At 46.1% G+C, this 12,566-nt stretch overlaps 1 protein-coding gene across 7 annotated transcripts in view; it reads left to right on the top strand.

Moving 5' to 3' along the window:
• Nucleotides 1-12,566, top strand: part of Srgap3 (SLIT-ROBO Rho GTPase activating protein 3) — a 256,828-nt gene that overhangs the window by 197,880 nt on the left and 46,382 nt on the right. For all 7 annotated transcript variants that reach the window (XM_052720873.1, XM_052720872.1, XM_052720870.1 and 4 more), the window contains exons 8-10: nt 1,461-1,562; nt 3,588-3,785; nt 6,803-6,887. In XM_052720873.1, the coding sequence (XP_052576833.1) occupies nt 1,461-1,562; nt 3,588-3,785; nt 6,803-6,887 (385 nt within the window). The remainder of the gene's footprint in view (nt 1-1,460; nt 1,563-3,587; nt 3,786-6,802; nt 6,888-12,566) is intronic.

Raw genomic sequence — 12,566 nt, 5'->3', positions numbered from 1 at the left:
TACAGAACTGTAGGACTTTGGCTTCCCTTAGGCTCCCTCTTAGATGTGTTTAGGAGACCTCAAGGATGTTCCAGTCTGCCTAGAAATAGTCTCCTATCTCTTTAGACCTTAGATGCCCTCATCTGATGCCCTCTACAATACCATGAGCCTTTCACACACCAGACAACTGACTTTCCTGCCATGCTCGTGCTGCCCAGACTCTTCCCAGGTCTGGAGAGGAAAACAAAGGAAGTGTGCAGATGACACTTGACACTGTCCCCTGTCCCCATGTAGAAGACAGCTCCCTGTACTTTCCTGGAACATTTTCCCAATGGGAGTTGGGAGGCAAGTGGGTGCAGAACCACAGGAGAGCAGAACCAGCCAGCCTCAGGAGCCTAGGGGAAGCTCAGCTGGGCCACGTGTAACATCTGCTTCTGGGGAGGGACAGGGAACGTCTTAGAAGATAACAACAGCGGCCACTCTACATGGCTTTGCCCACTTCCTTCATTTGCACAAGGAAGGACTTCTACAAGGTGACAGACACCACTCTTCCTGAGGCATCCCACTGTCCCAGGTCTGCCCTTCGGCCTGTCGTCTATACCTGAAGAGGTTACTGTGAAGCTTGGGCTACCTAGTTAGCAGTTAACAGTGAATAACTAGCTCAGCAAACAGCCCTATTATCTTGTGTGATCTTAGCTGTGTTCCTAGAACGGGTGAGAAACCACAGTGTACCAAGTAGCCTAGCCCACAGTGGTAACAGCTTTGGAAGGGAAGGCTCCAGAAGAACAGCACAGCTGCTCTTGGTATCTGTGGGTGACTGCTTCCCCATGAGCACCTTATATAAAACTTCATAGTGGTTACAAAGAACCAGTGCACATCCTCCTGCATACTTGAAATCATCTCTGCATTACGTAGCAAATGTGCATAGTTGTTGTACTGTATTGTTTGGGGGATGATAAAAGAAAACGCCTGCCCACGTTCAGTCCAGGTGTTTGGTTTTTTGTTTTGTTCCCCCTTCCTATATACACTTTATGTTCTTGGTTGGCTGAATTTGTGGACATGAAACTCGTGGACACAGAGGACCAACAGTGTGATAGTCAAAGTCATCTCTCTGATACATCTTTATCCATTCCTGTGGTGACAGGGTCACTTGTCGACTGCTTCTGGTTCATTGTACTTGCTACTGGCTGTTCAGGCAGTGCTTTCATTCCACAACTTCCTGCCTTGCAGTGAATTACTTTGGCTTGCCAAGATTACTACATTCAAGGTCTTTATTAGCCCGCAGTTACTGTGCAAATAGAGAAGAGTGTGGCCGGGAAGCCACACTGGCCACAGCAAGAGGGCAGACTCTGGAGTAAGAGGACCCTAGTTCGCATCTGGTACTGCCTTTGCTGTGTCCGACGTGGGCGGCCCAGGGCAGGCCCCCCGCCCTGCCGGACCTGTGTCCTGGGCTCAGCTGCAATGACGGTCTCCTTCCACAGGTGTGCCAGGTTAGCGCACAGCAGCCCGTCCAGACGGAGCTGCTTATGCGGTACCACCAGCTGCAGTCCAGGCTGGCCACCCTCAGGATTGAGAATGAAGAGGTGAGTGAGCTGCTACCCTGGGTCCAGCTCCCGGGGCTTATGCTGGGGGGGGGGGGCTCTCATACCCTGGAATATATAGGAAATGGTGGTTCACTGGTGGGCGACTATACAACCACACAACCTACCTGCACTAAGAAATCTTTAATGGCCTGCAGGCTGCATGCAAGATCTCAAGAATGTACAAGAATGCGTACCAGAATGGAAGGGGAACAGGAGGAAGTGGGACTCTATGTTTAGAATGATTGTGGATCTGCAGGTGTAGAGAAAAGTCCGCAGGAAAAATGTTTCCAAGTGTGAACGTTGGCTCCATCTCAGCTGTAGAGTGATTGGTGTTTACCACTGACTCTGTGCTTTCCCACCTCGTTCTCAGCACTCAGTTTCTGTGGTGATCATCAGAAGTCAGAGCAAGTATTTACAGTTACGCAGTGAACTGGATAGCCCAGGCTGCCCTAGACGTATTGTGGATGGGAAGCCCCAGGGGGTGGGTCAGTCTCACTAGCTCAGTGCTCCTCCCATATTGCATCGTGCTCCAGCATCACACCGGGTGGGTCCGTTCTAACGTGGTAGGCTGTGTCCTACTAAGACCTCAATACCCCACCCAGAGGAGGAATGCCAGCCAACTCTAGGGCCCTCAGGATTTGGGCAGTGCCACCCAAGGTTGTGTGACAAACTTATGTCCAAGAAGTACAGTCATGGTGGAAAGTGAGAAGGCATGGCCACTGTCTTCAAATGTCATGCAGGCTATCCTGGACCGTAGGGACAGTTGTTCCTGGTTTGTCCACAAAGGGCAGAGCTAGGACAGAGCTAACATAAGTCAAAGTATGTCTAGGGAAGGTCATAAGAAGGCAAACTGACTTGTCTTTTAACCTGGCAAGAGAGAGACAGGAACTAGGCAGAATGCTTGCCTGCTTGCTTTCTACCTTCTGTCTCCCCCCAAAGGCTTTTAAATGGTTCACATGTATAATGCCATTAATGGAATTTAAATGGAAATCAGGGCCACAGGGAGGAGAGTGAGGCACCCTGCCCTCTCTGTGGGCTGTGGATGGGCTTGGATATGCTTGTTCTTGAATCAGCTTTCGTCAGTCTGTGTTGGAAAGAAGAATTGATTGTGATCTAATTCACTCATTCAACAAGCATTTATTTATGTAATATTTATTCACATAATACATGCTAAACATTATTGTAGGTAGAGAATAAATCAAAGGAACACAGCCCCATAGTTTTTCCTCTTTCTGATGAGAAAACACCAGAAATGAAAACATGAAGACCAACGAGTGTCTGCATATGGGAAAACACTGGACCATGAATGGCACGTGCTAGGAGGCCTGACAGCATTAGAGGGTGATATTTCAGCTGAGGAGCAATGAGACAGACTTTGAGTGACAATGATCTTACAATAAATGGAGTCTGATTTTTCTGCCAGTGATTTCTTTTGGACTGACCTACCTCTGGGACACAGAGCCTGCCACTGAGATCCCACTCGTCCCAGGGCTTCTGTGAGGCTGGGGTCCTCATGCCCTGCTTTTGGAGTCTCTGTGATGTATGATTTCACTGGACCCAAGATGGAAGCTGGAGTCCCAACTAAACCCTGTGACAGTAACTTCCTGTCTCCCAGCAGACCTCTGCCCACCATCAGATGCTGCCTTCCTCCCTAAATGAGATAAGACACCAGAGCATTTCTGTTGATGCTCAAATGACCCACAGGGGGAGCCTCCTTTACGGTATCTAACCAGACCAGGGAAACAAGCCGAGAAATTTGACTCCATTAGCCTCATGACATTCCCAAGGTCCCTCAGTCAGTAGCAATCCAATAAATGACCTTAGAATGGACAATCTGGCTTCTCACCCTGCCAGCTATTTGGTCTTGGACCAATGACCAATTGGCCTCACTGTCTATGAGCAACCATCTTGACCTGCCTACCTTCTAGAGACATTAAATGAAGGAACAAAGCCACTGTCAGGAAAAGGACTTAGTGGCGTCAGAGGCATTAGGAGAATAAAGGTGTTTGTGCTGCTTTTCTCTAGGTTAGGAAAACCCTAGATGCCACCATGCAGACCTTACAGGACATGCTGACCGTGGAGGACTTCGATGTCTCTGACGCCTTCCAACACAGCCGATCTACAGAGTCCATAAAGTCAGCCGCTTCTGAGACCTACATGAGCAAAATCAACATCGCCAAAAGGAGAGCCAACCAGCAGGAAACAGAGATGTTTTATTTCACAGTGAGTAGCATCTGGGACCCAGAGCCCACTGTTGACTCCCTGCCTGTGAAGCAGCCTGAAAGAGAGCCAGCAAAATAATAGGACATAAATCTCCTAACTTGCTTTTTTACCATTAGGTTGCCTGGCTTGGTTTTCTGAAGTGCAGTGGGTGGTATTAACGTTAATCTTGAGTGATGATCACTGATGCTTTAGGAAGGAACCAAAGAGTTTTATTCAATTGGGTTGGAGCAGTGATTCTCAACCTGTGGGTCATGGCCCTTTTGGTGGGGGGGGGGGTGATCAGACAACTCTTTCACAGGGGTCTCCTGAGATCATCCTGCATATTAGATATTTACATTATGATTCGTAACAGTAGCAAAAATTCAGTTATGAAGTGGCCATGGAAATAATGTTATGGCTGGGAGTCACCACAACATGAGGCAGTGTATTAAAAGGTTGAGAGCTACTGGGTTAGAGGAACATGGTGAAGGAGTCAGGTAACAACCTAGAGTTATGTGTATGCTATTGTCTTAAATCGGTGACTAAGCTTTGAAGATGAGGACCTCAGAATTGCAAGCAAGTTATGAGTTATGACTTGCTAGTGCCTCCTGTAAAATCCCAGGTTACAGACCTCCATTTTGGCCAGGGGCCAGGAGGGAAGTGGGGAAGGGGAATTGAGACTTTAGTTCACATTGGGCTTATTGAGCATGGAGATTGGGACTGTAAGGGACTTACCTTCCATCTGGTGCACATCCCACAAAAAGCCAGTGGGGATTCTGCTCAAATGCCCAGGGTGAAAAGCTCTCGTTGAGTTGTGGCTGACACCTTTGTTATCTGTGGGGAATCTGTCACCCTAGGATTCCTGGCCACTGGTCTTGATGCTGTTTTCCTTGGTGACCAGAGTGAAGCTGATGCTCCCTAGCAGTCTTTCCCTGGCTGTAGAAAGCTGAGGTTTCCTTCCTCCAGGCTGAGTGCCGATTCTTCTAGCCTACCTTATAAGCTTTGGTTCTGAGCAGCCTCCACACCCTAGTAGCTCCTGAATACTTTCTCTTTGAATGTCTACAGTAACACTCACTGAAGACGTGTGCCACCACACCTGGCACTTGTTATTTTATTTTTAAGCTAAGGTGGTGTCAGCTGACGCTTCTCTGTGTGCAGCCAGGTCTCCCTCCTCTTAAAGGCCCTATAGGTTAAAAACTTGGGTCTTCACTGAGCTATGCTCTTGAAGGATTTGTGTCACAGGTCCAGACGGTCAGCATCCTAACCTAATCCCTAGACCTCCATGCTCTTTTCAGATCTTGTATGATAGCAGATTCAGCGAGCATGGCCTCCAGTACCTTAAAGGTAGCTAATAGGAAAATGTAATGGCTGTGCCAGGCTGCTGCCAAGGCTGACAATCAGGTCACTAGAGACACACAGCTAGGCTGCTGTTGACTGGATTATGCTCATAGAACTTGTCACAAATTAACCCATTTCTAGCATAGAACTCTGTAATTGGTAAGCCTTAATCAAAACCCTGCTACAATCCAATAGTTGACATTCATTTCTTCCATCAGTATTCTTTGACCTTGTCAAGAAAGGAAACAAAGCTAGTCTTAATGACTCCTGGCATCTACTACTTCTGTTAGAGGCCTACTGTGTTGACAAAGAGAAGTTATTGTCTCTAGGGAGCAGGGAGTGCATATGGGGATAAACAGAAAGTCACTTCAGTAATAGAACAAAATCTAGGCAGCAGAAACAGAGGAAGGGGTCCAGCCTGCTTGTATTTAAAGAAATCTAGTGTCTTTGACCAAGATCAGAAGATGTTGTGGGTTTTTTTGTGTGTGTTTGTGTATATGTATTTATGTGTTTTATATACATATTGATATATGTGCATGCATATATGCATACATATATGTGTGTATGTTTTCTGGAGGTCAGAAAACAGCTTTAGGCACAATCAGCCTTTTATGTGTACAGCTCACCTCTGTTTTTCATTAATTCTTAGACATGTGATGAACTCAGAGGAGGGTATTGTTAGACACCTCCACTGCCAGCCTATAAGTCACTACTTACTGACTGAAGCAAAGGTGTGCATTACCCAGAGCCAGGGCACTCAGTTAAAATTCAAGTGTTTCATCTCCCATCTTCCTCAGCAGGGCTCTGAAACTTGGAAGTGTAAGGGCCTCTGTGATTCCCCGCTCCCCGCAAGTGAGAAATGAAGGGTTAGATTCAAGGTATCTTGAAATGGAAAATTGCATGTTAACAGTCTTCCCAACTGGCGATGAAGCTGCTGGTCCTCTGTTCCACATTTGGAGAGACATCCTAAATCTATGGTTGGCTTACCTTGAGGAGCTAGCTAATGAGGGTCTAGATATGGGAAGGGCTGCACTCCAGGCTGCACAGCATGGAGCCCAGCTCTGGGCTTCTGTTTCCTTAGATTAAGTACGATCAAACTTTCTCCATTTGTCCTCCAAGATCATGGAGAGGCTTCTCTCTCTCTCTCTCTCTGGCATTTGGGGCAAAGCACTTTCTGAACACCCCTCTTTATCTCATCCACCCAGAATATCATGTCCCCAGTGCATTGATAAACCTTCTGATGCAAGGTTTCTCAGTGGCCTGCACAGCCCTTCCTCATTTGGAAGAAAGGCTCATCTTAAGCTCTGCTCTGCTAGCCCTTGGCCTCAGCTCCAGGGCCTCTGCATGGCTCTCTTCCTATTGCTCTGGTCCTGGAAACACAGTGGAGCTTTGGTGACCAAAGGGGCCCTTCACCTTGTGCTTCCCACAGTCCTCACCATAGAAGTGACCTCTACTGCTGCCATACTCTCCTGCCTCTTATGTGCCCAACCCAACCTACATGGCCCAGGGATCCCCAAGATTTAGACAGGCACTTGGAATAGCTCAAAACAGATACAAAGTCCTGCCTGTCCCCCCACCAGGTCCTGGATAGCCTGACATCTACTTGGTTTCCCTGCTGAGGAGATGGGTTTTAGAATCAGAGACCCCACCATCACTTGGCTGTGTGGCCTTTAACTTCCTTATGCCTGTGTGTTTTACAGAAATTTAAAGAATATGTGAATGGCAGTAACCTCATCACCAAGCTGCAAGCCAAGCATGACTTACTCAAGCAGACTCTGGGTGAAGGTGAGTCGGTGGGAGAGAGCCCAAGGGGGACTGTTGTGTGGTCCAGAGCTGCTGAGCCACTTTAGCTCAAGACACCCAGCACTGGGCAGAGAAAGACCTGATGCTAGTTAGACTCTGTGCCTTCACTAGGCAGGATGGGAAAACCACCTTGGTACAGGGCCTGAGGTGGGTTCCATGTCGCTGTAAGAAGAGGCAAGGCCAAGTGGTGGATGTATCCCCATAAGTAGGAGGTGGGAATCCTGTGGGTGACCAGCCCCACCTTTTACAGGGTTCCTATGAGGAAGAGAGAGGAATAAGGAATTTGTAGATAAAATGATAGGCCTAGCTAAGAAGAAGAAAAACAGAAACACAGGACAGCTTTGGGAGGACCTGGGTCAATACCCGGGGCCCAGAACCTTATTCAAAAGGGCTTTTTATAACAATACTGAGGGGCGAGGCAAAAGACCTCCTCCTTGCTAGATACAACCAAGTGTAGACCCTTCCAAACACTTGGTACCCAGGCCCGTGGTCCAATCATCCTCTCATGCAGTCCTGCTGGGTAAAGCAAGCTCAGACTTCACTAGGAAACCTCTGTGGGCTCCCACAGAATCCAAGGACACATGGACCAGCATTTGTCAGCACACAGAAGTTTCCAGTAGCACTGGAGTAAAGCTTCAGATATCCAGAGCACACAGGGCCCTCTGCCTGCCTCCCTGACCCTGTCTAGCATCCTCCCCTCCCTTAGTATGCTCCAGCCAGGCTAGGCTCACCTGTGCCTTGTAAAATTTTCCCGCTTATTCCTGCTGTCTTTGAATGTCTTCGTGGAAACATCACCCAGCTGGGTATAGAAAACATTTCTATCAGCCTCAAGTCCCTTTTGTAGTCAATCCCTGCATTCTCTGCCCCAAGCAAATCACTGATTCCTACACACACACACACACACACACACACACACACACACACACACACACACACACACACACACACACAGAGAGCCTCACCCCCACCCCACCCCCTTTCCTGGGTTCTGACTATATAGACCAGCATGACTTTAACAATTCTCCTGCTTCAGGCCTGCAAAGTGCTAGGATTGCAGGTGTGGAGGAGTTAGCTGCATTGAGCTTTTCCTTCATCTGTTAAGTTCTGCCCATCTTGATATCTCAGTATTGGACCAGTATTGAGAGGGGCAGCTGCTAGTGCTTTGGAATCAGATTTCTGAGTTTAGAACCCAAGTACTTTTTGAAAATCCAAGGTCCTGGTTGGGTCCTTGGTCTGTGGGGTAGAGGAATTTCTCTTCCCCGTTCCCTTCTGAGTGCTCATCTATTACTGCCCTTGTCTGCATGGCCTCAATTCGATCATAGTGTTTCGGCTGACATAGCTTCTGGTCCATTTGTTCTTCAGGGTTTTGTCAACCATGCCTCACTCAGAGATGTGAACTCTGACATCTGCCTTCTGAGTTTTGAGCTGGTTGGCAAGAAGAGCTCTAGGAAAATATTGCTTGAGAAATGGAGGAACAAATAAGAGGCACCCAGAAGCCCCACCGGGTCTTGTCTAGCACATCAGACATAGAAAAGCCCAGAGTACTTCCTTTGACTGTGGGGACAGATCTTGGTAGACTGGTCAGTTCTAGAGAAGATTTTCTTCTTCTAAATGAATGTTTTATTTAGAATGAGTTTTAATTTACATGAAAGTTGAAAAATTGTAGAGTTCTCATATGGTCTATCCTCAATTCCCCTTTATTAGTCCTATATCAGTATGGTATACCACAATTAGTGAGTATAAATACATATTTTGGTTTTTTGAGACAGGGTCTTATGTAGTCCAGGCTGGTTTCAAACTTGTAGCCTTGAATTCAAAGATAGACTTGAACTCTTGATCCTTCTGCTTCCCCGGTGCTGGGGCTACAAGCATGGGCCTCCATGCCTGTCTTTGACACACTATTATAAACTAAACTTAATAAACACTGAATTACTCAAAACAGAGAGACTGAGTAAGTTTACTCCAAATCACTGTTCATTTTACATACGTATGATCTAACAAAGGTATGGTATGGATTCTTAGGACACTGAGGAAAGCAACCAGGAGAATTTGAGTTGAGCAGGGCGGTCAGAGCTCAGAACATTATCAAATCCATTCTTCTAAATTTTTGTTTTGGTTTTTGTTGAGACAGGATCTCACTATGTAGCTCTGGATGGCCTGGAGCTTGTTGGACCAGGCTGGCCTTGAACTCACAGAGATGCACCTGCCTCTGCCTTCTTAATGGTGAGATTGAAGGCATGTGCCACCATACCAGACCCCATTCTTCTAAATTTTAATGCTGGAGTGTCCTTACCCAACCTGAGCAGTTGATTCTTCACTCAGCAGATGATGGTCCAAGTGCAGGCTTCATGTGTGGTTATGCCTCATCTCTGGCCCTCTCCTGTCGCCAGAGAGCTATTTTATGCTGAGAGGGATAAAATGAAAAAAATGTTAAAAACCAACGAGAGATAGAGTCCCCAGAGAATATCCAAAAGGATTTGAGCTGGGTTTTTTATTTGTTTGTTTTATATTGTTTTGTTCTGTTTTGTTTTGTTTTGTTTTAATGATGTCATGTGCCTCTGTTTCTCCAAAGTTCCACTTTGACAGTGTGACTCAGAGAACCTGCCAGTTAAAAGAAGCACAAATTCTTCCAGGCCACTTTCATTTGCAAGTGATCTTTGAAAAGGCTGCTGTGTACCCATCAGATTGGCATTGCTGTTCTTGGGAGCACACACTCCCAGTCTGACAGTGGCTGTGTGGTAGTCATTTCAGTGCCCAGAGAATTCGGTTTGTTGTTGTCCCTGAGTCTTTTTCCTGTGACCTCCCTGTCATTCTGGGCATGGATGTTCTGGAAGTTCCAATGTTTCGACCTGAGATGATCACCCATTTCCACTTTGCTGAAGGTCTTCAAGTCTGAGTAGTTTCCTATCTGTAACAGAGATGGAACATAGCCTTGTCAGGGCCAAGTGTAATGGCCTGTCATAGAACTGAACAGCCCCCAGGACTCAGGTTCTAACAATATTTTATAATATGTTTTTAAAACCTCAACAGATCCCTGAGGGTTAAGGACAGTGCTTTAAAAAACAAACTTTTCTGATATGTGTTTGAAGTGACAATCCACATTCCTAAAGCTGTTGGCAGAGAGAGCTAGGATTCAGGCAGAAAGCTGAAAGGGAGGGAATGGTATTCCTTGACTGTGTGTTGGCATCCATGACCATGCTCTAAACCTTTGATTCCTACCTCCTCCCTGCCCTCCTCCCTGTCTCTCATATATCCAAAGGCACAGACACTCCAGGGCTGGAGGAGGGTGCCATGATACACACACAAATGATGTCCCATCCTCATAGGGAAGAACTACCTCTTGATCATGCAGTCAGTCAACTGTATGCAGGCATTATGTAGTGATGAAGATATCCTCTGAGAAATACATTAGGCAATTCCATCACTGTATGAATGTCACAAGCAGCTCTGACACAAACCAAGGCTGACTACACCCTTAGGCCATATGACACATGTGTGAGACCACAGCAAGAGATTAAGTGAAGTACAAGAGAAAATGATGTGATCAGGAGACACAGAAAACCCAAGATGAGGGTGCTGTTGGTATAACAAATCACACTGTGTCACAGTTAACCCGTGTTTTTGGGAGTAGAAAGAATGTTCTCTAACGTAGCATAAATAGTAGACAATCACTTATCAATAACAAGTGTTACATGCTGTATGTAACTGTATGTGCTCCACGTGTATAAGGACAGGGTAGTAGGTGTGTTTACACCAGGGTTGACTTCAGTGTCACCACCAGTGTGGGAATGTGTTACACCATGATGACCTGTGATGCCTGTGTTATCACTAGACAGGGATTTTCAGCTTCGCTCTCACTTTATGAGTTCACCATAATAATTATGGCCCACCTTGTGCCTGAGAAGGTGCCATCTGTGTGAAAAGACTGGCAGGAGGGGTCAGGACAGAGGAAATAGTGGTGGGTTAGGAGAAATGATGGATGGGAGTGTGACTGGACCAGAGCAAGCCCATAGAAGAGTGGGTCATTTGGAAAACAAAGGAAGGATCAGAAATGGCCTTACAGACTACTGGGTACTAAGGGAGCAGCTGGCTGCAGCCCTGAGGGAAAGGATAGGTGTATGACTGGCCTTCCTTCCCCCAGAACAATCCCAGGCCATCATGAAGCCTCTTTGAGGATGCTATGGGCTCTCACAGGTCTCCATCTGCATGAAAATTTAGCTCAAACCAGAGCCTCAGAGAATATGCAGCAGATCCCAGACACAGGAGCAAACGAAAGAGAGCAAATGTGTCTGCGTTACCTGACTTCTCCCCTGCTTGGGTCCTTGGCTTCAATTTAACCCTCTGCAGTTAGCCCTGGTCAGGGACTGAGGGACAAAGTCAGTTTATTCCCTGAGTCAGACCTCAGGTTATCCCCCAACACTCCTCTCTCTGTCCCTACACTGCCTTGCTTTCTATAGGGGAAAAACATGCTTAGGCTCTTTATTAAAAACAAACAAACAAACAAACAAATAAACAGCATGGGCTGGGGATTAGTTGGTAGAATGCTTGTCTACCATGCACAAAGCCCTGAGTTCAATACTTAAGGCAGCATAAAAACAGCTACTGTAATCCTAGCCTGTGGAAGGTGGAGGCAAGAGGATCCAAAGTTCAAGGCCATCCTCCATCAAATAATAAGGCTAACCTGTGCTACATGAGACTCTGCCCCCACATCCCCGCATCAACAACAGTAAAACAAACAAAAAAACTTTATACGGATATTGAGTCAGATTCTATCTAGAGCTGTATCTCCAAGGTGAAGGCCTTGGACCACATTGGCCACTGAACACTTGAAACACAGATTGGTCATGTTCATTGAGATGAGCAGAATGAACAAAATCTGAAGAGTTAGCTTACAGGGAAGAGAATATAAAGTATCTTGCTTGATACTGATGTATGTGTGTGTATACATATATACATATATATGTTGTTGGGTTTTTTTTCTCTTTTGGGGGCTCTTTGGTCTTTTGGGGGACCCACCATCCAATTCCCAAATAAATCACACATGGAGGCTTATTCTTAATTATACATGCCCGGCCTTAGCTTGGTTTGTTTCTAGCCAGTTTCCCTTAACTTTAAGTTATCCCATCTACCTTTTGCCTCTGGGCTTTTTCCTTCTTTGCTTCTATATACCTTCCTTCTCTTACTCTGTGGCTGGCTGTGTGGCTGGCCCCTGGTGTCCTCTCTCCTTTTCTTGCTCTTCCTTCTTTTTCTCCCAGATTTCTCCTCCTCTTTTATTCTCTCTGCTTGCCAGCCCCTCCTATTCTTTCTCCTGCCTTGTAATTGACTGTTCAGCACTTTATTAGACCATCATGTATTTTAGACAGGCAAAGCAACACAGCTTCACAGAGTTAAATACATGCAACATAAATGAATGCAACACATCTTTGCATCATTAAGATGTTACAAAGCATAAACAAATGTAGCACACCTTAAAATAATATTCTACAACATATATATGTATATACACACACCATACACACACACACAAATGACAATATTTTGATAACTTGGGTCAAGCAGGATACAATTTTAAATCATCAGGCACTGAATTCACCTTGCCTGTTTTACTTTGCTATTTTGCTCCTTGGCTTCTAGAAATTGTGACTTGCAGTACATTTATGT

Source organism: Peromyscus californicus, unplaced genomic scaffold, assembly GCF_007827085.1.
Source record: "Peromyscus californicus insignis strain IS unplaced genomic scaffold, ASM782708v3 Scaffold_6__1_contigs__length_162567912, whole genome shotgun sequence".
In the NCBI taxonomy this organism is placed as follows: Eukaryota; Metazoa; Chordata; class Mammalia; order Rodentia; family Cricetidae; genus Peromyscus; species Peromyscus californicus.
The sequence above is the reverse complement of the archived record's forward strand: the minus strand, read 5'-3'. Positions and strand labels throughout refer to the sequence as shown.